We start from the raw sequence: 23,718 nt of genomic DNA, 5'->3' as shown, positions 1-23,718 counted from the left end.
AATTTACAATGTTTTTTTTTTACCGAAGCCAATTAACCTACAAACCTTCATGTCTTTGAAGTGTGGGAGGAAACCAGAGCACCTGGGGAAAACCCACACAGGCCATAAGGGGAACATATAAACCCCATGCAGACAGCACCCGTGGTCAGGATCGAACCCGAGTCTCTGGCGCTGTGAGGCAGCAACTCTACCGCTGCACCACCGTGCCACCTTCAAATACCTCCTCCGGCAGCCCGTTTCATATCCCCACCACCCTTTGTGTAAAAGTTATCCCTCAGGTTCCCATTAAATCTTTCCCCCCTCGCCTTACCCCTACATCCACTGGTTCTTGATTCAGGTATTCTTTGCGATTGGTGTAAGTTGTGGGAGTGAGTGATGGTGAAAGTAGGGTCGCCAACTGTCCCGTATTAGTCGGGACATCCCGTATTTTGGGCTAAATTGGTTTGTCCCGTACTGGACCGCCCTTATCCCGTATTAGGCCCAGGGGGGGGGATATAGGCCCGGACCCTGTAGGCCCGGACACTGTAGGCCCGGGGGCCGCTGTAGGCCCGGATGCTGTAGGTCCAGACGCTGTAGGCCCAGACACTGTAGGCCCGGACGCTGTGGGTCCGAACAGTGTAGGTCCGGAGGCCCGGGCACCGCCTAACGGAGGTTGCGTAGCAACCCGCCTCCCAGTCCGGGCGGCCGCCATTGGTGGAGCGGGAGCACATGGCCACTGGCTGGGGGCTGAATAATAAAAAAATTATTTAATGCGTGTTTGTAAATGTTTATTCCAATAACAGGGATCGCCACCAATTCCGATTGGGATTGGTTGATCAGACTTCCAACATGATGTGTAGAAAGGAACTGCAGATGCTGGTTTAAAACCGAAGGTAGACACAAAATGCTGGAGTAACTCAGCGGGACAGGCAGCATCTCTGGAGAGAAGGAATGGGTTTTGGTCTGAAGAAGGGCCTCGATGCGAAACTTCACCCATTCCTTCTCTCTCCAGAGATGCTGCCTGACCCGCTGAGTTACTCCAGCATTTTGTGTCTACCTTCGATTTAAACCAGCATCTGCAGTTTTTTTCCTACCGAGTTTATATATAGTGTTTGTTTAGAAGAGGAATCAATGTGGATGAAAAATTATATTTAGTTCAACCAGTGTTGATATCAATGGCATTCAGTGTCACAGCTGCAGTATTATTGATTAGCAGTTTATTTTGGGAGTGGGGCAAATGTTAGTTAATGGACAGATTATCAGCCCTTAGAACAATGACCCAAAGTTCATAGGACTCACAAATTTGACAATTATTTACCAGACACCAACTCACAAACAATAGCAGTACCACAGATCATGAAACATAATGCTCAGTTGAGTTTATTTTAGTTTAGTTTAGTTTAGAGATACAGCGCGGAAACAAGCCCTTTGGCCCACCGAGTCCGCATCGACCAGCGATCCCCGCACACTAACACTGTCCTGCACACACTGGGGACAATTTACAATTACACCAAGCCAATTAACCTACAAACCTTCACGTCTTTGGAGTGTGGGAGAAAACCGGAGCACCAGGAAGAAACCCACGCAGGTCACGGGGAGAACGTACAAACTCCGTACAGACAGCACCCGTAGTCGGGATCGAACCCAGGTCTCTGGCGCCGTGTGGCAGCAACTCTACCGCTGCGCCACCGTGCGGCGATCTTTCAACAACTAAAACCGGCGCAGTAGCGCAGCGGTAGAGTTGCTGCTTTACAGCGAATGCAGCGCCGGAGACTCAGGTTCGATCCTGACTACGGGTGCTGCACTGTAAGGAGTTTGTACGTTCTCCCCGTGACCTACGTGGGTTTTCTCCGAGATCTTCGGTTTCCTCCCACACTCCAAAGACGTACAGGTATGTAGGTTAATTGGCTGGGTAAATGTAAAAATTGTCCCTAGTGGGTGTAGGATAGTGTTAATGTACGGGGATCGCTGGGCGGCACGGACTTGGTGGGCCGAAAAGGCCTGTTTCCGGCTGTATATATATGATATGATATGATATGATATGATACGATATGAAAACCCAGAGACCATGGCTTCCCATTATGTTGTCGATTAAAGATATATGGTGGTATTTAATATCCAACAAAGAAAAAACAAAAGGCAATTTGTATGTAAAATAAATTTATCAGCTTCCAGATAATCTATAATTTAACTAACAAATAGTGAACGACATGGATAGAGTGGATGTGGAGAGGATGTTCCACTAGTGGGAGAGTCCAGACCAGAGGGCATAGCCTCAGAATTAAAGGATGTTCCTTTAGAACGGAGAAGAGGAGGAATTTCTTTAGTCAGAGGGCGGTGAATCTGTGGGATTCGTTGTCACAGACGGTTGTGGAGGCCACAAGTCAGTGGGTATTTTTAAGGTGGAGATTCGTGATTAGTAACGGGTGTCAGGGGTCACGGGGAGAAGGCAGGAGAATGGGGTTGGGGGGGGGGGGGGAGAGAGACAGATCAGCCATGATTGAATGGCGGAGTAGACTCGATGGGCCGAATGGCCTAATTCTGTGACTTCTGAACTTATGCACTTTAGACAATCAACTGTTTCCAGAAGGTTTTGAATCAGTTAATCTGGGTAAGGATATTGCTTTTGACAATCAAATGATAGAGTACACGGGGTTTAATTTCCGGGGAGATGTGTGTCGGAATGTTAGCTGCATGAATACTGGTTATTCACTAAACCCTGGACTCTACTGGAAAAAAATATTTATAATACAGAATCTAATTACATAACCGCTGAAGTAAAACTATTTTTAAACCACGTCATACTGAAAATTCATCGTGTGGTTGACTTAACTGCACAATTGTGGATAGTTTTTTTAACGCTGACTGATAGCACCCAACTAAAACGGTTTTCACTGTACTTCGGTACACGTGACAATACACTTTAAGGGCCTGTCCCACTTAGGCGATTCTAAGGCGACTGCCGGCGACTAGGCTGTCGCCAAACGTTTGCCGGGGTGTCGCGGGGAGTCTTGATCGTGAGGAGTCTTCAATGAACCGTAGTGAATCTCGGCGCGGCGCAGAAAAATCTACCTGCTACAAATCTCTCGGCGACAGCTGGCTTGTCGCCAGGTATGGTAGCTTATTGCGGGCGCTGTCAATAGACAATAGACAATAGGTGCAGGAGTAGGCCATTCGCCCCTTCGAGCCAGCACCGCCATTCAATGTGATCATGGCTGATCATTCTCAATCAGTACCCCGTTCCTGCCTTCTCCCCATACCCCCTGACTCCGCTATCCTTAAGAGCTCTATCTAGCTCTCTCTTGAATGCATTCAGAGAATTGGCCTCCACTGCCTTCTGAGGCAGAGAATTCCACAGATTCACAACTCTCTGACTGAAAAAGCTTTTCCTCGTCTCCGTTCTAAATGGCCGACCCCTTATTCTTAAACTGTGGCCCCTGGTTCTGGACTCCCCCAACATTGGGAACATGTTTCCTGCCTCTAGCGTGTCCAACTCCTTAATAATCTTATATATTTCGATAAGATCCCCTCTCATCCTTCTAAATTCCAGTGTAAACAAGCTTAGTCGCTCCAGTCTTTCAACATATGACAGTCCCGCCATTCCGGGAATTAACCTAGTGAACCTACGCTGCACTCCCTCAATAGCAAACAGGGAGAGACAGAGGAGGCCACTCACAAACTGGAAACATGCCCCCATCCCCTCTCACCGTCCACTGTCACCCCCTCTAAAGACCACAGTATACACCTTTTTCTACCATTATCCTATTCTACCTCTCTCACCACCCCCCCCCCCCCCCCCCACCCCCGCTACCCACATCCCTCCCTCCCTCCAGTTTTACATTTCACGCAAAGAAAGACACAGAGTGCTGGAGTAACTCAGCGGGTCAGGCAGCATCTCTGGAGAGAAGGATTGGGTGACGTTTCGGGTCAAGGCCCTTCTTCAGACTGAGGAAAGGCCTCGACCCGAAACGTCACCCATTCCTTCTCTCCAGATATGCTGCCTGACCCGCTGAGTTACTCCAGCATTTTGTGTCGACCAAATGATTTAGTCATACAGCATGGAAACAGGCCACTCATCCCAACTTGCCCATACCATCCCAGAAGTTCCATCTATACTAGTCCCACCTGCCCACATTTGGCCCACGTCCCTCTAAACTTTACCTATCCATGTACCTGTCCAGATTTCCTTTAAAAGGTTCTTCCTTTTTGGGAAAAATATGACATTTGCCCAGAGATTGAACTTATTCTGTACAACAGGCGACACGTGTTGTTCGTGACCCTGAAGCAAACACGCACTAAATCTGCAGACCCTCTTGTGAAACACACTTAAATAACACCTTTTATAAGATTATTAACATGGCCTATTCTAATTCCCTCTGCCATGTTACAAGAGAATTTACATTAACGGTTAAGTTACCATTAAATTAAAAACAGCCTTTAAACCGGGTTTGCGTTTACCCACACAGGTATTTGACAAAGAAATCTGGGTCACCCTTGCAGTTTTAAAAAGCCCACGCAGTTAAACAAATGGGTCAATGAAACAATTGGTGATTGCAAATACCGTTGCCAAGTACGACAGATTATTTGAAGGTATCACAAAATGCTGGAGTAACTCAGCGGGTCAGGCAGCATCTGTGGAGAACATGGACAGGTGACGTTTCACAGAGTGCTGGAGTAACTCAGCGGGTCAGGCAGCATCTCTGGAGAACATGGATAAAATGACGTTTCACAGAGTGCTGGAGTAACTCAGCGGGTCAGGCAGCATCTCTGGAGAACATGGATAAAATGACGTTTCACAGAGTGCTGGAGTAACTCAGCAGGACAGGCAGCATCTCTGGAGAGAAGGAATGGGTGACGTTTCGGGTCGAGACCCTTCTTCAGACTGAGGAAGGGCCTCACCCATTCCTTCTCTCCAGAGATGCTGCCTGTCCCGCTGAGTTACTCCAGCATTTTGTGACACCTTCCATTTGTACCGGCATCTGCAGTTATTTTCCCACACAGATTTTTACTTGAACACTGGTGATTGGACATTGCACAAAGGTCTCACTTCAAAATGGTGGCACAATACAAGGCAGCCCGACTCGAGGACGTGTGACCAGAACTAAATTTCCCTCTGCAAATTCTACACTTAAGGACCACTGTTAGATCCGTTGACATGGATCCAAGTCTGAGATGAACAGGTTGGGAAGTCAAGTGTATTTTCTGGCCTTGCGTTTTTGTAGAGTTGGGAGTGACCAACTTACCCTTTTTGTTCTTCTTCTGTTGTGCATCACTACCTGCCCCTAACAGTGTGAGGATGATGCCTGTCTGAGAGTTCAAGCCGACAGCACTCACGACAATCCTTCCGGAACCTTCCATTACGTGGGTGCCTGCAACGAGAGGAGAAGAAGGTCACGCCATCCAGCCACAGCGATCGTGCCGGACAGATCTCATAGACGAGTGAGTCAGTGATGGGATGGGTCAAAGGTTCATGCGATAGGGACAGAATCAGGCCGTTCGGCCCATCAAGTCTACTCCGCCATTCAATAACAGAAACATAGCAAAAATAGGTGCAGGAGGAGGCCATTCGGCCCTTCGAGCCAGCACCAACATTCATTGTGATCGCGGCTGACCATCCACAATCAGTAACCCGTGCCTGCCTTCTCCCCAAATCCCTTGATTCCGCTAGCCCCTAGAGCTCTAACTAACTCTCTTTTAAATCCAACCAGTGAATTGACCTCCACTGCCCTCTGTGGCAGAGAATTCCACAGATTCACAACTCTCTGGGTGAAAAGGTTTTTTTCTCACCTCAGTTTTAAATGGCCTCCCCTTTGATAGATCACGGCTGATCTATCTCTCCCTCCTAACCCCATTCTCCTGCCTTCTCCCCATAACCCCTGACACCCGCACTGATCAAGAATCTGACAATCTCCGCTTTAAAAATATCCACTGACTTGTGGCCTCCACAGCCGTCTGTGGCAATGAATTCCGCCCTCCGTTTCATCTCCCCCCCCCCCCGCCCTCCCCTCTCCCGATTAGGTTTACCTTTCTCCAATTAAGAAGGTCGAAAGAATGCAAGTTACCCTGAGATGGTCAAAACTAACATCTCGTCACCATGACAGTAGGAGCCAGGCTTCTGTCCTTGTCGAGAGGCAATGAAGGGCGTTAACCCTTAACACGTATCTGTACACTGTAAATGGCTTAGTTGTATCATGTGTGGCCTTTCCGCTGACTGGTTAGCACGCAACACAAAAGCCTTTCACTGTATCTCGGTACACGTGACAATAGACAATAGGTGCAGGAGTAGGCTTGGAAACAGGCCCTTCGGCCCACTGAGTCTGCACCAACCAGCGATCCCCGCACATTAATACTATACCTGCACTAGGGACAATTTTTACATTTAGACTAAGGCAATTAACCTACAGACCTGCACGTCTTTAGAGTGTGGGAGGAAACCGGAGCACCCGGAGAAAACCCATGCAGGTCACGGGGAGAACGTACAAACTCCATACAGACAGCGCCCTTAGGCAGGATGGAACCCGGGTCTCCAGCGCCGTGAGGCGGCAACTCTACCGCTGCGCCACCGTACCCAAACAATGGTGAAACAATAATCGGTCAACAATACGGTACAAGGGGAATCGAGGACCAGAGGACATGGGTTCAAGGTGAAGGGCAAAAGATTTAATAGGAATCCGAGGGGTAACATTTTCACACAAAGGTTAGTGGGTGTATGGAACGAGCTGCCGGAGGAGGTAGTTGAGGCTGGGACCATCCCAACGTTTAAGAAACAGGTAGACAGGTACATGGATAGGACAGGTTTGGAGGGATGTGGACCAAGCGCAGGCAGCTGGGACTAGTGTAGATGGGGCTTGTTGGCCGGTGTGGGCCAATGGGCCTGTTTCCACACTGTATCACTCTATGACTCTATCATACTATCGACCTTTCCAAATCTAGAGAAAAGCACGGTGAACAAGGGTTGAGGAGAACTGGCAGCCTGAGTGGAGCGTTATACACAATAGGTGCAGGAGGAGGCCATTCTGCCCTTCGAGCCAGCACCGCCATTCAATGTGATCATGGCTGATCATTCTCAATCAATACCCCGTTCCTGCCTTCTCCCCATACCCCCTGACTCCGCTATCCTTAAGAGCTCTATCTAGCTCTCTCTTGAATGCATTCAGAGAATCGGCCTCCACTGCCTTCTGAGGCAGAGAGTTCCACAGATTCACAACTCTCTGACTGAAAAAGTTTTTCCTCATCTCAGTTCTAAATGGCCTACCCCTTATTCTTAAACTGTGGCCCCTTGTTCTGGACTCCCCCAACATTGGGAACATGTTTCCTGCCTCTAACGTGTCCGACCCCTTAATAATCTTATACGTTTCGATAAGATCCCCTCTCGTCCCTCTAAATTCCAGTGTAAACAAGCCTAGTCGCTCCAGTCTTTCAACATATGACAGTCCCACCATTCCGGGAATTAACCTAGTAAACTTACGCTGCACTCCCTCAATAGCAAGAATATCCTTCCTCAAATGTGGAGACCAAATCTGCACACAGTACTCCAGGTGCGGTCTCACTAGGGCCCTGTACAACCGCACACAGTACTCCAGGTGCGGTCTCACTAGGGCCCTGTACAACTGCACACAGTACTCCAGGTGCGGTCTCACTAGGGCCCTGTACAACTGCACACAGTACTCCAGGTGCGGTCTCACTAGGGCCCTGTACAACTGCACACAGTACTCCAGGTGCGGTCCCAAGAGTAACATGCAACCCGACTGGTCAAAGTGGGTCGGACGGTTTCTTGAACTTGCCAGAGAGGAGCATGGGATCTTTGACCAGGGATTTCTTCACGTGGTCGGACTCTCCGGTCATGGAACTCTCATCGATCTTCAAGTCATTGCCCTGAATGAGGACACCATCGGCAGGCAACAGGTCACCTGTAGACGGGCAAAACATGGACAAGTTTACAGTTACTTTACTTTGTAGAAACTTTTATTAGTTTACTCTTATAGAAACGTATAAAATCGTAAAAGGACCAGACAAGCCAGATGCAGGAAAAAATGTTCCCAATGTTGGGGGAGTCCAGAACCATGGGCCACACGGTCTAAGATAAAGGGGAGGCCATTTAAAACTGAGGTAAGAAAAAACTTTTTCACCCAGAGGGTTGTGAATTTGTGGAATTCTCTGCCACAGAGGGCAGTGGAGGCCAATTCACTGGATGGATTTAAGAGAGAGTTAGATAGAGCTCTCGGGGCTAGTGGAATCAAGGGATATGGGGAGAAGGCAGGCACTGGTTACTGATTGTGGATGATCAGCCATGATCACAATGAATGGCGGTGCTGGCTCGAAGGGCCAAATGGCCTCCTCCTGCACCTATTTTCTATGTTTAGTGTAGAGATACAGCACGGAAACAGGCCCTTCAGCAGACCGGCAATCGCCCATTCACATTAATTATATGTTATTGGCAAAATACTGGAGTAACTCACTGGGACAGGCAGCATCTCTGGAGAGAAGGAATGGGTGACATTTCGGGTCGAAACCTTTCTTCAGACGTTCGATCCGAAACGTCACCATTCCTTCTCTCCAGAGATGCTGCCTGACCCCCTGAGTTACTCCCGGGATGGCGGGGCTGACATACGATGAAAGAATGGAGCGACTGGACTTGTAATCACTACTTAGAAGGATGAAAAGGGGATCTTATAGAAACATATAAAATTATTAAGGGATGGGACGCACTAGAGGCAGGAAACATGTTCCCAATGTTGGGGGAGTCCAGAACCAGGGGCCACAGTTTAAGAATAAGGGGTCGGCCATTTAGAACTGAGATGAGGAAAAACATTTCTCACCCAGAGAGTTGAGATTCTGTGGAATTCTCTGCCTCAGAAGGCAGTGGAGGCCGATTCACTGGATGCTTTCAAAAGAGAGTTAGTTAGAGTTCTAAGGGCTAGTGGAATCAAGGGATATGGGGAGAAGGCAGGAACGGGGTACTGATTGTGGATGATCAGCCATGATCACATTGAATGGCGGTGCTGGCTCGAAGGGCCGAATGGCCTCCTCCTGCACCCATTGTCTGTGTGTCTCTGTACTCCAGGTTTTAGTGTCTAATTATATGTTATCCTAGTTTCACATTCTGCACACTAGGGGTGATTTACAGTGGCACGGTGGCACAGCGGTAGAGTTGCTGCCTCACGGCGCCAGAGACCCGGGTTCGATCCCGACCACGGGTGCTTTCTGCGCCGTTTGTACGTTCTCCCCTTGACCTGCGTGGGTTTTCACCGAGATTTTCGGTGTCCTGTTACATTCCAAAGACGTGCAGGTTTGTAGGTTAATTGGCTTTGGTATAAAAGTAAATTGTCCCAAGTGTGTGTAGGATAGTGTTAGTGTGCGGGGATCGCTGGTCGGCGCGGACCCGGTGGGCCGAAGGGCCTGTTTCCGCGCTGTATTTCTAAACTAAACTAAACTGCAGAAGCCAATTGACCTCCAAACTTGCACGTCTTTGGAGTGTGGGAGGAAACCGAAGATCTCGGAGAAAACCCACGCAGGTCACGGGGAGAACGTACAAACTCCGTACAGACAGCGCCCGTAGTCGGGATGGAACGTGGGTCTCTGGCGCTGTGAGGCAGCAACTCTACCGCTGCGCCAACTATGATTATGCATTTAAATGTCTAACACACAGCGTTGAATTCCAGAAGCTCGAGTCACCTGTGAATGTGTAAACACAGAGAGTGTTTACATATTCATCAACCTTTCTCTGCTGAGACCCAGACAAAGACCGAGCCAGAGGACACAGGTTTAAGGTGAGGGGGGTGGATATTTAATAGCAACCTGCTGGATAACGTTTCCACACAGAGGGTGGTGGGTGTATGGAACGAGATGCCAGAGGAGGTAGTTGAGGCTGGGACTATCGCAACGTTTAAGAAAGTTAGACAGGTACACAGATAGGACAGGTTTGGAGGGATATGGGCCAAACACGGGCAGGTGGGACTAGTGTAGATGGGACATGTTGGCCGGTGTGGGCAAGTTGGGCCTGTTTCAACACTGTATCACTCCATGACTGAACGCAGCACAAATAACTGGTTCTGTGACTAGGTACATAGTTCATAAGTTCTAGGAGCAGAATTATTCGGCCCATCGAGTCTACCCCGCCATTCAATCATGGCTGGTCTATCTCTCCCACTCAACCCCATTCTCCTGCCTTCTCCCCATCTCCCCTGACACCTGCAGTGCCCGTAGGTGCGCGTGACAATCTTCTCCGTGGATGGTCACCGTGTCGCGGTGGAGAAGCTCGTGTGGTCCTGAGACCCTGAGGGCGATGCCGTCTGGAGCCACGCTCCTGGTAGGGTCACCCATGGGGGTAAGGTCGAGGGGGGAGGTCCCTGACAAAGAGCGATCCAACCAAGACCTCAACGGTGGAACAGGCGGAGGGAGGGTGACGGCTGACTTCAGTGGAGCGTCATAACGGCTGGGAAGGCGGATGGATGAAGGCCGCGGCAGACAAGGGACCCCGGTCGTCGTGGACTCCACGCCACTGGATCCCGACCCAGATCTGTCACGGGCCGTGTGGTGGCTGTCTGTGCACCAGTCTCCCCACGTTAAACAAAGTCACAGTGGTCCTCAGTCGCCATCATGCTGAGCCCCCTTACGCCTTGCCTGCCGTTCCCCACTCATAGAATCATAGTGATACAGCGTGGAAACAGGCCCTTCAGCCCACCTTGCCCACACCGGCCAACATGCCCCAGCTACACTAGTCCCACCTGCCTGCGTTTGGCCCATATCCCTCCAAACCTGTCCTATCCATGTACCTGTCTAAATGTTTTCTAAACGTTGGGATAGTCCCAGCCTCAACTACCTCCTCCGGCAGTTCGTTCCATACACCCACCACCCTCTATGTGAAAAGGTTACCCCTCAGATTCCTATTAAATCTTTCCCCTTCACCTTGAACCTGTGTCCTCTGGTCCTCGATTCCCCTACTCTGGCAAGAGACTCTGTGCGTCTACCCGATCTATTCCTCTCATGATTTTGTACACCTCTATAAGATCACCCCTCACCCTCCTGCTCTCCATGGAATAGAGACCCAGCCTGCTCAACCTCTCCCTGTAGCTCACACCCTCTAGTCCTGGCAACTACCTCGTAAATCTACTCTGCGCCCTTTCCAGCTTGACAACATCTTTCCTTTAACATGGTGCCCAGAACTGAACACGAGGCCTTACCAACGTCTTATACACCTGCAACGTGACCTCCCAACAGGCTGGTTGAGGAGAGTTGGAGTTATTTAATTATGTCATTGTCGTTGGTTGATTTAGTTTAGTTTAGAGATACAGCGCGGAAACAGGCCCTTTGGCCCACCGAGTCCGCACCGACCAGCGATCCCCGCGCATTAACACTATCCTACACACACCAGGGACAATTTGTGATTTACATTTACATCAAGCCAATTAACCTCCAAACCTGCACGTCTTTGGAGTGTGGGAGGAAACCGAAGATCCAGGAGAAAATCCACGCAGGTCACGGGCAGAACGTACAAACTACGTACAGACGGCGCCTGTAGTCGGGATGGAACCCGGGTCTCTGGCACTGTGAGGCGGCAACTCTACAGCTGCGCCACCGTGCCGCCTAGGGTTGCCAACTGTCCCGTATTAGCCTGGACATCCCGTATATTGGACTAAATTGGTTTGTCCCGTATGGGACTGCCCTTGTCCCGTATTAGGCCCGCGGGGAGCTGTCGGCTGGGACAGTGTAGGGCAGCGGAGTGCGTTCGCCTAACGGAGGTTGCATAGCAACCCGCCTCCCGGCCCGGGCTGCCGCCATTGGTGGAGCGGGAGCAGGTGGCCGCTGGCTGGGTGAGGTCAGGTGGGGCGCGGGGCGGTGACGTTGCCCCGTGTGTGGGAGTGAGGAGGGTGGCGCCCCCACTGGTCAGTAATCGGGCTGGGTGAGGTCAGGTGGGGTGCGGGGCGGTGACGTCACCATGCCCCGTGTTTGGGAGTGAGGAGGTGGCACCCCCTCTGGTCAGCACTCGCGCCGGCGGCACTCACCGTACTTGATCTGTGCGATGTCACCCACCACGATCTCGGCCACGGGGATCTGGATCACCTGGCCCTTGCGGATGACGGTGAACTTCTGCTCCTGCTCGATGCGGCTTTGCAGCCCTCGGAACTGCTTCTCCTTGCTCCAGTCGTTGAAGGCCGTCACCAGCACCACGCAGATCACCGAGAGCAAGATGGCCACCCCCTCGATCCAGCCCGTGTCCGCCTCGCCTTCATCCTCGCCGCCCGACGCCGCCTCACCACACACTGCAGGCAAGAGGCAGGGACGCTCATCGTCACACATACGCACACAGGAGCACGCACGCACGCACACACACGCACGCACGCACACACGCACGCACGCACACGCACACACAAACGCGCAAGCGCACGCACACACACACACGCACGCACACACACATGCACACACACATATGCAAGGACACGCACACACGCACGCACACCACGCACACACGCGCGCGCACACACATGCATACACACACGCACGCACGCACACATACACGCGCGCACACGCACAGAATTTGTAGGAAGGAGCTGCAGATTCTGGTTTAAATCGAAGATAGACACAAGATGCTGGAGTAACTCAGCAGGTCAGGCAGCATCTCGGGTGAGAAGGAATGGGTGACGTTTCGGGTCGAGACCCTTCTTCAGATTCTTATTCTTATTCTTATTTTGTGAATAAATCGATTTGTACCAGCATCTGCAGTTATTTTCTTATAGATCAATGTTAGCTGGGAGAAGATAACAACGAGGCAAACAGAGATAGAATGTAGTCGGAGAATCAGACTGGTCAGAGAACTGGGATGGGGAGGGATGGAGAGAGAGAGAGAAAGCAAGGGCTACTTGAAGTTGGAGAAGTAGCGCTGGGGTGTGAGCTGCCCAAGCGAAATATGAGGTGCTGTTCCTCCAATTTGTGCTGGGCCTCACTCTGACAATGGAGGAGGCCCAGGACAGAGAGGTCAGTGTGGGAATGGGAGGGGGAGTTAAAGTGTTGGTTTACAGAAAAAGACACAAAGTGCTGGAGGAACACAGTGGAGCAGGTAACGTGTTTGGAGAACATGTGTAGGAAGGAACTGCAGATGCTGGTTTACGCTGAAGATGGACACAAAATACTGGATATAAATATTGATTTCTCTAACTTCAAGGAACCCTTGCTTCCCCTCCCTCTCCGTCCCTCCCCCATCCCAGTTCTCCGACTAGTTTCACTGTCCTCTTGAATAAATGTTACTGATTGTACGCCTCGTTGCACCTTCCCCTCAGCCCACAATAATCCATTCTACATCTTCATTGATCAGCATCCCCATTGATCCGTCATTTTCACACCTTATCCGTCCATATCTCTGTGTCTCCCTCTCCCCTGACTCTCAGCCTGAAGAAGGGTCTCGACCCGAAACGTCACCAGTTCCCTCTCTCCAGAGATGCTGCCTGACCCGCTGAGTTACCCCAGCTTTGGAGAACATGCTGGGTAACGTTTCAGGTTAGGACTCTTCTTCAGACTGACTGTGGCGGTTAAAGAGGTGGGAGGAGGACAAAGACTCGGAAGTAGGGTCGCCAACTGTCCCGTATTAGCCGGGACATCCCGTATTTTGGGCTAAATTGGTTTGTCCCGTATTAGGCCGGGGGGGGGGGGGGGGGGGGGGCGCTGTAGGTCCGGACGCTGTAGGTCCGGACGCTGTAGGCCCGGACAGTGTAGGCCCGGACGCTGTAGGCCCGGACAGTGTAGGCCCGGACAGTGTAGGCCCGGACAGTGTAGGCCCGGACAGTGTAGGCCTGGACAGTATAGGCCCGGACGCTGTAGGCCCGGACAGTGTAGACACGGATGCTGTAGGCCCAGACGCTGTAGGCCCGGACACTGTAGACCCGGACAGTGTAGGCCCGGACAGTGTAGGCCCGGACAGTGTAGGCCCGGACAGTGTAGGCCCGGACAGTGTAGGCCCGGACAGTGTAGGCCCGGACAGTGTAGGCCCGGACAGTGTAGGCCTGGACAGTGTAGACACGGATGCTGTAGGCCCAGATGCTGTAGGCCCGGACACTGTAGACCCGGACAGTGTAGGCCCGGACAGTGTAGGCCCGGACAGTGTAGGCCCAGACAGTGTAGGCCCGGACAGTGTAGGCCCGGACAGTGTAGGCCCGGACAGTGTAGGCCCGGACAGTGTAGGCCCGGATGCTGTAGGTCCCAGAGGCCCGGGCTCCACCTAACGGAGGCTGCGTAGCAACCCAGCTCCCGGCCCAGGCGGCAGCCATTGGTGGAGCGAGAGCACGTGGCCGCTGGCTGGGTGAGGTCACTGTGGGGCGCGGGGCGGTGACGTCACCCTTTGTCCCGTATTTGGGAGTGAGGTAGTTGGCAACCCCACTCGCAAGTGATAGGCCAGGGAGGTTTTGGATTAGCAAAACGCTGGACAAAGGATTGGAAAAGGAGAACAAAACGCTGGAGTAAATGGCTGGACTGTAATCATGTACAGTCTTTCTGCTGACTAGTTAGCATGCAACATAAGCTCTTAACTGTACCTCAGTGTGATTTTATGCACGGTATCCTGAGATATTCCTCTCCTGATTTTATACACCTCTATAAGATCTCCCCTCATCCAGCAAGGATAGACATAAGATGCTGGAGCAACTCAGCGGGTCAGGCAGCATCTGTGGGACCAGTGTCTGTATCTGAAGATGGGTCCCGACCCAAAACGTCACCTATCCATTTACTCCATAGATGCCGCCTGACCCACTGAGGTAATCATTAGAAAATAGGTGCAGGAGTAGGCCATTCGGCCCTTCGAGCCTGCACCGCCATTCAATATGATCATGGCTGATCATCCAACTCAGTATCCTGTACCTGCCTTCTCTCCATACCCCCTGATCCCTTTAGCCACAAGGGCCACATCTAACTCCCTCTTAAATATAGCGAATGAACTGGCCTCAACTACCTTCTGTGGCAGAGAATTCCACAGATTCACCACTCTCTGTGTGAAAAAAAACGTTCTCATCTCGGTCCTAAAAGACTTCCCCCTTATCCTTAAACTGTGACCCCTTGTTCTGGACTTAGATTTAGCCCGAAGAGCTAAATCTAACTCTCTCTTGAAAACATCCAGTGAATCGGCCTCCACTGCCCTCTGTGGCAGAGAATTCCACAGATTCACGACTCTCTGGGTGAAAAAGTTTTTCCTCATCTCAGTCCTAAATGGCCTACCCCCTTATTCTTAAACTGTGTGTGTGTGACCCCTGGTTCTGGACTCCCCCCAACATCGGGAACATTTTTCCTGCCTCTAGCCTGTCCAATCCCTTAAGCATTTTATCTGTCTCTATAAGACCCTGTAAGGTACTCCAGCATTTTGTGTCTTATCTTTGGTTTCAAACGGCATCTGCAATTCATTTTTATTCCTTCTCAAGATTCAAGATTCAAGATTCATTTTATTGTCGCGTCTACCAATTAAGGCACAGCGCAATTTGGGTTACGGTAGCGCAGCGGTAGAGTTGCTGCCTTACAGCGAATGCAGCGCCGGAGACTCAGGTTCGATCCTGACTACGGGTGCTGCACTGTACGGAGTTTGTACGTTCTCCCCGTGACCTGCGTGGGTTTTCTCCGAGATCTTCGGTTTCCTCCCACACTCCAAAGACGTACAGGTATGTAGGTTAATTGACTGGGTAAATGTAAAAATTGTCCCTAGTGTCTATAGGATAGTGTTAGTGTGCGGGAATCACTGGGCGGTGCGGACTTGGTGGGCTGAAAAGGCCTGTTTCCGCGCTGTATCTGAAATATGAAATAAAATATGAAACGAATAAACGGAACCCAACGGAATCGTACTTACGCTCGCTGTCTCCACCTGGGGGGCGGTAAAAGGAGAGGCCCAGGGAAATGATGGCCGCAATCTCTAGTATAATTAACGTCACGTCCTGCAGTGCTTCCCACACTAACGCCAGAAAGGATTTTGCCTTCTTGGGAGGGATAAAGTTCTGACCAAACACTAGTTTCCGTTTATCGAGGTCCACTGGGCTTCCGGATAAACCTGAGGGGAGGGAGAAAAGAGGCTGGGTGTTACCAAGAAATGGTCTCAATTCTCAGTGCAACAGGTTTTACACAGAAACATAGAAAATAGTTTGCAGGAGGAGGCCATTCAGCCCCTTCGAGCCAGCACCGCCGTTCATTGTGATCACGGCTGATCATCCACCATCAGTAACCCGTGCCTGCCTTCTCCCCATATCCCTTGATTCCACTGGCCCCTAGAGTTCTATCCAACTCTCTCTTAAATCCATCCAGTGATTTGGCCTCCACTGCCTTCTATAAGATCCCCTTCTATAAGATCCCCTCTCATCCTTCCAAACTCCAGTGAAGACAAGCCCAATCTTTCCAATCTTTCCTCATATGACAGTCCCGCCATCCCGGGGGATTGACCTGGTGAACCTACGCTGCACTGCCTCAAAAGCAAGGATGTCCTTCCTCAAATTAGTTTTAACGCATCATCAGAAATAACCTGCCACCTCTCCACAATGCAACATAGTTTTAGGCCCACAATGTTTGTGCAGAACCTCAAGGGTCACGAGTCGAGAGTATTTTACTGCCATGTGTCCCAGATACAACAATTACATCCTTACTTACAGCAGCACAACAGAGAATGTAAACGTGATACAGTAAGCAATATGATCAACGAGGAAAGAAAATCAGTATGTGCACCTTTACACACACTCACAAAAATACACAGGCACACACACACAGATATAATAAATATAATCGTGCAATAATAACAATAAAAGTCTATGTAGTTCAGTGCTTATTGGAGGTTGTAGGCTGTTAAACAGCCAGATGGCTGTTGGGAAGAAGCTGGAGGTTACAGTTTTCAGGCTCCTGTACCTTCTTCCCGATGGCAGGGGTGAGATGAGAGTTCATTTCGGAATAAACCGTTGTGCCAACGAATAGCTTTATGAATTTTGTGTTTTGTAATTCCTTCAATCCTCGAGCAAGTTTTAGAAGAAGTAAAGATTATTCAGGATCATTTACCGGGGGGGTGGGGAGGGGTGGGAGGGAGTAGTGCAAGTCCTGATCCAACTAGAATGGTGTTTAATTATCCAACGTTTCAGTCAAGTGGCCTTGAGAAGTCTGAATAATTAACAGATATATTCATAGAACCGGAATTGTTTCAACCTGGACAAGCTAAGTCCATATCGCATTTAAGAATAAATTAAGTGCAGGCTGTGCGAAACTTCATTAAAGTTATTCCCTTGTGCGCGGTGGCTTGAGTTATTTAAAATATTAAAATGGTACAGCACATACAGAGAATCCTTTCTTTAGATTTCAAGAGATACAGCAGAGCAAACAGGCCCTTCGACCCATCGAGACCACACTCTCCAGCGATCACCCCGTACACCAGCGCTATCGGGGCAATTTACAATCTTGCCGAAGCCAATTAACCTACGGACCTGTGTGTCTTTAGAATCTGGGAGTAAACGGCGGCACGGTGGCGCAGCGGTAGAGTTGCTGCCTTACTGCGAATGCAGCGCCGGAGACTCAGGTTCGATCCCGACTACGGGCGCCGTCTGTACGGAATTTGTACGTTCTCCCCGTGACCTGCGTGGGTTTTCTCCGAGATCTTCGGTTTCCTCCCACACTCCAAAGACGTGCAGGTGTGTAGGTTAATTGGCTGGGCAAATGTAAAAATTGTCCCTAATGGGTGTAGGATAGTGTTAATGTGCGGGGATCGCTGGCCGGCGCGGACTCGGTGGTCCGAAGGGCCTGTTTCTGCGCTGTCTCTCTAAATCTAAATCTAAATCTAAATCTAAACCGGAGCAACCGGAGAAAACCCACGCAGATCACGGGGAGAACTTGCAAACTCCGTACAGACAGCACCCGTGGTCAGAATCGAACCCGGGTCTCTGGCGCTATGAGCCTAGCCAACGTGCCCCCCAAATACTAACTACAATATCGTATCTGCCTCCAACACCACCACTAGTTTAGTTTAGTTTAGAGATACAGAGCGAAAATAGGCCTTCCAGCACACCGAGTCCACACCGACCAGCGATCCCTGTACACTAGCACAGTCCTACACACCAGTGACAGTTTACAATCTTTACCAAAGCCAAATAACCTACAGACCTGTATGTCTTTGGAGTGTGGGAGAAAACCGGAGCACCTGCCAAAGGACGGTGAATTGCGTACAGTTTTGGTCTCCTAATCTGAGGAAAGACATTCTTGCCATAGAGGGAGTACGGAGAACGTTCACCAGATTGATTCCTGGGATGGCAGGACTTTCATACGAAAAAAGACTGGATAGACTCGGCTTGTACTCGCTGGAATTTAGAAGATTGAGGGGGGATCTTATAGAAACTTATAAAATTCTTAAGGGGTTGGAGAGGCTAGATGCAGGAAGATTGTTCCCGATGTTGGGGAAGTCCAGAACAAGGGGTCACAGTTTAAGGATAAGGGGGAAGTCTTTTAGGACCGAGATGAGAACGTTTTTTTTCACACAGAGAGTGGTGAATCTGTGCAATTCTCCGCCACAGAGGGTAGTTGAGGCCAGTTCATTGGTGATATTTAAGAGGGAGTTAGATGTGGCCCTTGTGGCTAAAGGGATCAGGGGGTTATGGAGAGAAGGCAGGTACGGGATACTGAGTTGGATGATCAGCCATGATCATATTGAATGGCGGTGCAGGCTCGAAGGGCCGAATGGCTTACTCCTGCACCTATTTTCTATGTTTCTATGAATCTGTGGAATTCTTTGCCACAGAAGACTGTGGAGGCCAAGTCAGTGGACATATTTAAGGCAGAGATAGATAGATTGTTGATCAGTGCGGGTGTCAGAGGTTATGGGGGAAAAGGCAGGAGAATGGGGTTAGGAGGGAGAGATAGATCTGCCGTGATTGAATGGCGGAGTAGACCTGATGGGCCGAATGGCCTAATTTGACTCCTACCACTCATGAACATTAAAACCCATGCAGGTCACGAGGAGAAGGTGCAAACTCCGTACAGACAGTGCCTGTGGTCAGGATGGAACCCGGGTACCTGGTGCCGTGAGGCAGCAGCTCTACCCGCTGTGCCACCTTAGACATCTCAAGGTCATTTCCCGTTTGGAGCAGACGTAACATCCACTCGGTGGCACGGGCTGCAGATTGACGATGCGCGATGGGGGGAGGGAGGAGGGAAAAGCAGAAACATTATCCTTATCCTGTGATTACAGCTCTTTCTAATTGTCTTGAATTTATGTTTAAGAGCAGGCACTAAATTAATGTGATTGAATAATTTGGTTAACTAATGGTTCAAACAGAAGCCTTTCAGAATCTTTAATAACTGGTGCCCTGGTGCAGATCCTGAGAGGCTGTGTGCTTTGAAGAGCAAATTGTCAGGAGCTCGGTGGAATCTGTGAATGTTTCTGCGTGATTCCTTATTCCACTGCACCAACGGCCCATTATAAATCTCCGTTGCCATGGGAATTGGTGCTAGGCAGTCGGATGCTTCATAAAAGATTAAATTGGTGAGTTGTATGTGGTGCTGTATTTAATGAGGAGATGTGTGGACTGGGTAGGAAACGCCATTGAGGGCAATGATTCGGGTCGGGACCTTAGTGACCAGTGGAACAGCCAGCCACAGATACAACACATATAAGACTATTAAGGGGTTGGACACGTTAGAGGCAGGAAACATGTTCCCAATGTTGGGGGGAGTCCAGAACCAGGGGCCACACAGTTTAAGAATAAGGGGTTGGCCATTTAGAACTGAGATGAGGAAAAACTTTTTCAGTCAGAGAGTTGTGAATCTGCGGAATTTTCTGCCTCAGAAGGCAGTGGAGGCCGATTCTCTGAATGCATTCAAGAGAGAGCTAGATAAAGCTCTTAAGGATAGCGGAGTCAGGGGGTATGGGGAGAGGGCAGGAACGGGGTACTGATTGAGAATGATCAGCCATGATCACATTGAATGGCGGTGCTGGCTCAAAGGGCCGAATGGCCTCCTCCTGCACCTATTCTCTATTGTCTATAACGCCCTACTCAGGCTGCCAGTTCTCCTCAACCCTTGTTCACTTCGTGCTTTTCTCTAGATTTGGAAAGGTCGATAGTATGATAGAGTCATAGAGTGATACAGTGTGGAAACAGGCCCATTGGCCCACACCGGCCAACAAGCCCCATCTACACTAGTCCCAGCTGCCTGCGCTTGGTCCACATCCCTCCAAACCTGTCCTATCCATGTACCTGTCTGACTGTTTCTTAAACGTTGGGATAGTCCCAGCCACAACTACCTCCCCCGGCAGCTCGTTCCATACACCCACTAACCTTTGTGTGAAAATGTTACCCCTCAGATTCCTATTAAATCTTTTGCCCTTCACCTTGAACCTATGTCCTCTGGTCCTCGATTCCCCTTGTTGTGTATTGTTGACCGATTATTGTTTCACCATTGTTTGGGTACGGTGGCCCAGCGGGTAGAGTCGCTGCCTCACGGCGCCGGAGACCCGGGTTCCATCCTGCCTACGGGTGCTGTCTGTACGGAGTTTGCACGTTCTCCCCGTGACCTGCGAGGGTTTTCTCCGGGTGCTCCGGTTTCCTCCCACACTCCAAAGACGTGCCAATCTGTAGGTTAATTGGCTTAGTCTAAATGTAAAAATTGTCCCTAGTGCAGGATAGTATTAATGTGCGGGGATCGCTGGTTGGTGCAGACTCAGTGGGCCGAAGGGCCTGTTTCCAAGCAGTGTCTCTAAACGAAACTAAGTGACTTTTGGGCAGGGACACAGATATGCAGAGAATGGAGGAATATGGTCCACATGCAGGCAGAGATTAGTTTAACTTGGCATTACGTACAGTACAGACATTGTGGGCCGAAGGGCCTGTTCCTGTACCAAAGCCGACACAATAGACAATAGGTGCAGGAGTAGGCCATTCGGCCCTTCGAGCCAACACAAAATGCTGGAGTATCTCAGCGGGACAGGCAGCATCTCGGGAGAGAAGGAATGCTTGACGTTTCGGGTCGAGACCCTTCTTCAGTCTGAAAAAAGGTCTCGACCCGAAACATCACCCATTCCTTCTCTCCCGAGATGCTGCCTGTCCCGCTGAGTTACTCCAGCATTTTGTGTCTATCTTCGGTATAAACCAACTTCTGCAGTTCCTTCCTACACATTCTGTACTTTAGTTTAGTTTAGGCTTCATCTCTCAGTCTTATTTTATTGTCATGTTTAGTTTAGTTTAGTTTAGAGACACAGCGCAGAAACAGGCCCTTCGGCCCACCGAGTCCGCGCCGACCAGCGATCCCCGCACACTAACACCGTCCTACACACCCACAATGGGACAATGTTTGCCGAATCCGATCAACCTACAAACCTGCACGTCTTTGGAGTGTGAGAGGAAACCGGGGCACCCGGAGAAAACCCACGCAGGTCACGGGGAGAACGTACAAACTCCGGACAGGCAGCGCCCGTAGTCGGGATGGAACCCGGGTCTCTGGTGCCATGAGGCAGCAGCTCTACCCGCTGCGCCACCGTGCCGGTCCTGGGGATCGAGGATGTGTTGTCGCAAGGGCAAGAGAATTCTGAGCATCGTCGATGTATGGTTGGAGAATTTTATCCTCCCTGTCAAACTCTTAATGAGAACATTATTATTGACTGCGGTTTAGTTTAGTTTCATTTAGTTTAGAGACACAGCGTGGACACAGGCCCTTCGGCCCACCGACCAGCGATCCTCGCACACTAACACTACCCTACGCACACTAGGGACAATTTACAATTTTTACCAAAGCCAATTAACCTACAAACCCGCACGTCTTTGGAGCGCGGGAGGAAACCGGAGCGCCCGGAGAAAACCCACGCAGGTCACGGGGCAAGAACGTACAAACTCTGAACGGACAGCGCCCGTGGTCAGGATCGAACCCGTGTCTCCGGCGCTGTGAGGCAGCAGCTCTACCTGCTGCGTAGTTTGCAGTGTTCGCTCGTTGCAGGCACAGTGAGCGGGTTCATATTAGTTCCAGCTCAGTCAGGTCTGGTGCAGGACTGGTGGAAAATGTGTTCCTGCGGCTTCCAGACCACAGGCAGCAGAAAAATAAACAGTACAGTCGGAAAAATCAGCAACCGTCTCAGAGAGCTGTGCCATTTTATCACACAGCTCAGCAATGGAATCTTTTGAGTTCAAATTCCAGAGACTGGCAATAAAAAGGAGGCAGTAATATTTCAGTCTTCGATACAACAGAACTTTATTTGTCCCAGGAGGGAACTTTGGTCTTCCAAAGTGTACTTGTTCACACAGCTTAGTTTAGTTTAGTTTAGTTTAGAGATACAGCGCGGAAACAGGCCCTTCGGCCCATTGAGTCCGCGCCGACCAATGATCACGCTGTGCACTAACACTATCCTACGGGCACACTCAGGTAAAATTTACAATCAACAGAAGCCAATTAAACTACAGACCCGCTCGTCTTTGGAGTGTGGGAGGAAACCGGAGCGCCCGGAGAAAACCCACGCAGGTCACGGGGAGAACGTACAAACTCCGTACAGACAGCGCCTGTAGTCTGGATCGAATCCGGGTCTCTGGCACGGTCAGGTAGCGTCACTACCCGCTGCACCGCCGACTAACTGAAAACCCTCAAACAGTCTGCCAGCTGATGACATAAGTAAACATTGACGATAGCTGTGGGAGAGACAACACTTTGACGATCAATGACTTCAATCGTAGACTGCATTGCTGTAAGCAAGGTTACGAAAGCAGCGATCACCATGCATCAGCGGTCAATAACGATCAATAGACAATAGGTGCAGGAGGAGGTCGTTCGGCCTTTCGAGCCAGCACCGCCATTCAATGTGATCATGGCTGATCATTCTCAATCAGTACCCCGTTCCTGCCTTCTCCCCATACCCCCTGACTCCGCTATCCTTAAGAGCTCTATCTAGCTCTCTCTTGAATGCATTCAGAGAATTGGCCTCCACTGCCTTCTGAGGCAGAGAATTCCACAGATTCACAACTCTCTGACTGAAAAGGTTTTTCCTCATCTCCGTTCTAAATGGCCTACCCCTTATTCTTAAACTGTGGCCCCTTGTTCTGGACTCCCCCAACATTGGGAACATGTTTCCTGCCTCTAACGTGTCCAACCCCTTAATAATCTTATATGTTTCGATAACATCCCCTCTCATCCTTCTAAATTCCAGTGTATACAAGCCTAGTCGCTCCAGTCTTTCAACATGACAGTCCCGCCATTCCGGGAATTAACCTAGTAAACCTACGCTGCACGCCCTCAATAGCAAGAATATCCCTCCTCAAATTTGGAGACCAAAACTGCACACGGTACTCCAGGTGCGGTTTCACTAGGGCCCTGTACAACTGCAGAAGGACCTCTTTGCTCCTGCACTCAACTCCTCTTGTTATGAAGGCCAACATTCCATTGGCTTTCTTCACTGCCTGCTGTGCCTGCATGCTTCCAATGTGACAGTCACTCTCTTTGGCCCCACGTCGTATAGCACAGGAACAGGCCCTTCGGCCCACAAGCACCAAGCGGCCGAGCGCATGGACCGCACGCGGCCTGCAGCGGTGGAGGACACCATGGCTACGCCCGGCCAGGCCAGGCCGGCCCTGCAACGTCGCCATGACAACGGGCCTTCACGGTCAGGATCTCTGCACATACCACTTATTGAAATGGCGTCAGACTGGCGACTATGCACACTGTCTCAGTGCACTGCTGCTATACACTTGCACTGTATCCGAGATGCTTATCTAAGATGTATCTACAGCACGGTGGCGCGGCGGTAGAGTTGCTGCCTCGCAGCGCCTGAGA

The 23,718-nt window shown here is 50.3% G+C and overlaps 1 protein-coding gene across 1 annotated transcript in view; it reads right to left on the bottom strand.

Moving 5' to 3' along the window:
* LOC144605243 (plasma membrane calcium-transporting ATPase 4-like) overlaps positions 1 to 23,718 on the bottom strand; it is a 91,466-nt gene that overhangs the window by 48,594 nt on the left and 19,154 nt on the right. The window contains exons 2-5 of the mRNA XM_078420339.1: positions 15,800 to 15,997; positions 11,985 to 12,242; positions 7,764 to 7,889; positions 5,223 to 5,348 (exon numbers count right to left, since the gene is read on the bottom strand). Coding sequence (XP_078276465.1) covers positions 5,223 to 5,348; positions 7,764 to 7,889; positions 11,985 to 12,242; positions 15,800 to 15,997 — 708 coding nt within the window. The remainder of the gene's footprint in view (positions 1 to 5,222; positions 5,349 to 7,763; positions 7,890 to 11,984; positions 12,243 to 15,799; positions 15,998 to 23,718) is intronic.

This window comes from Rhinoraja longicauda, chromosome 24 (assembly GCF_053455715.1).
Source record: "Rhinoraja longicauda isolate Sanriku21f chromosome 24, sRhiLon1.1, whole genome shotgun sequence".
Lineage (NCBI taxonomy): Eukaryota > Metazoa > Chordata > Chondrichthyes > Rajiformes > Arhynchobatidae > Rhinoraja > Rhinoraja longicauda.
This window is presented reverse-complemented; position numbering and strand designations above follow the sequence as displayed.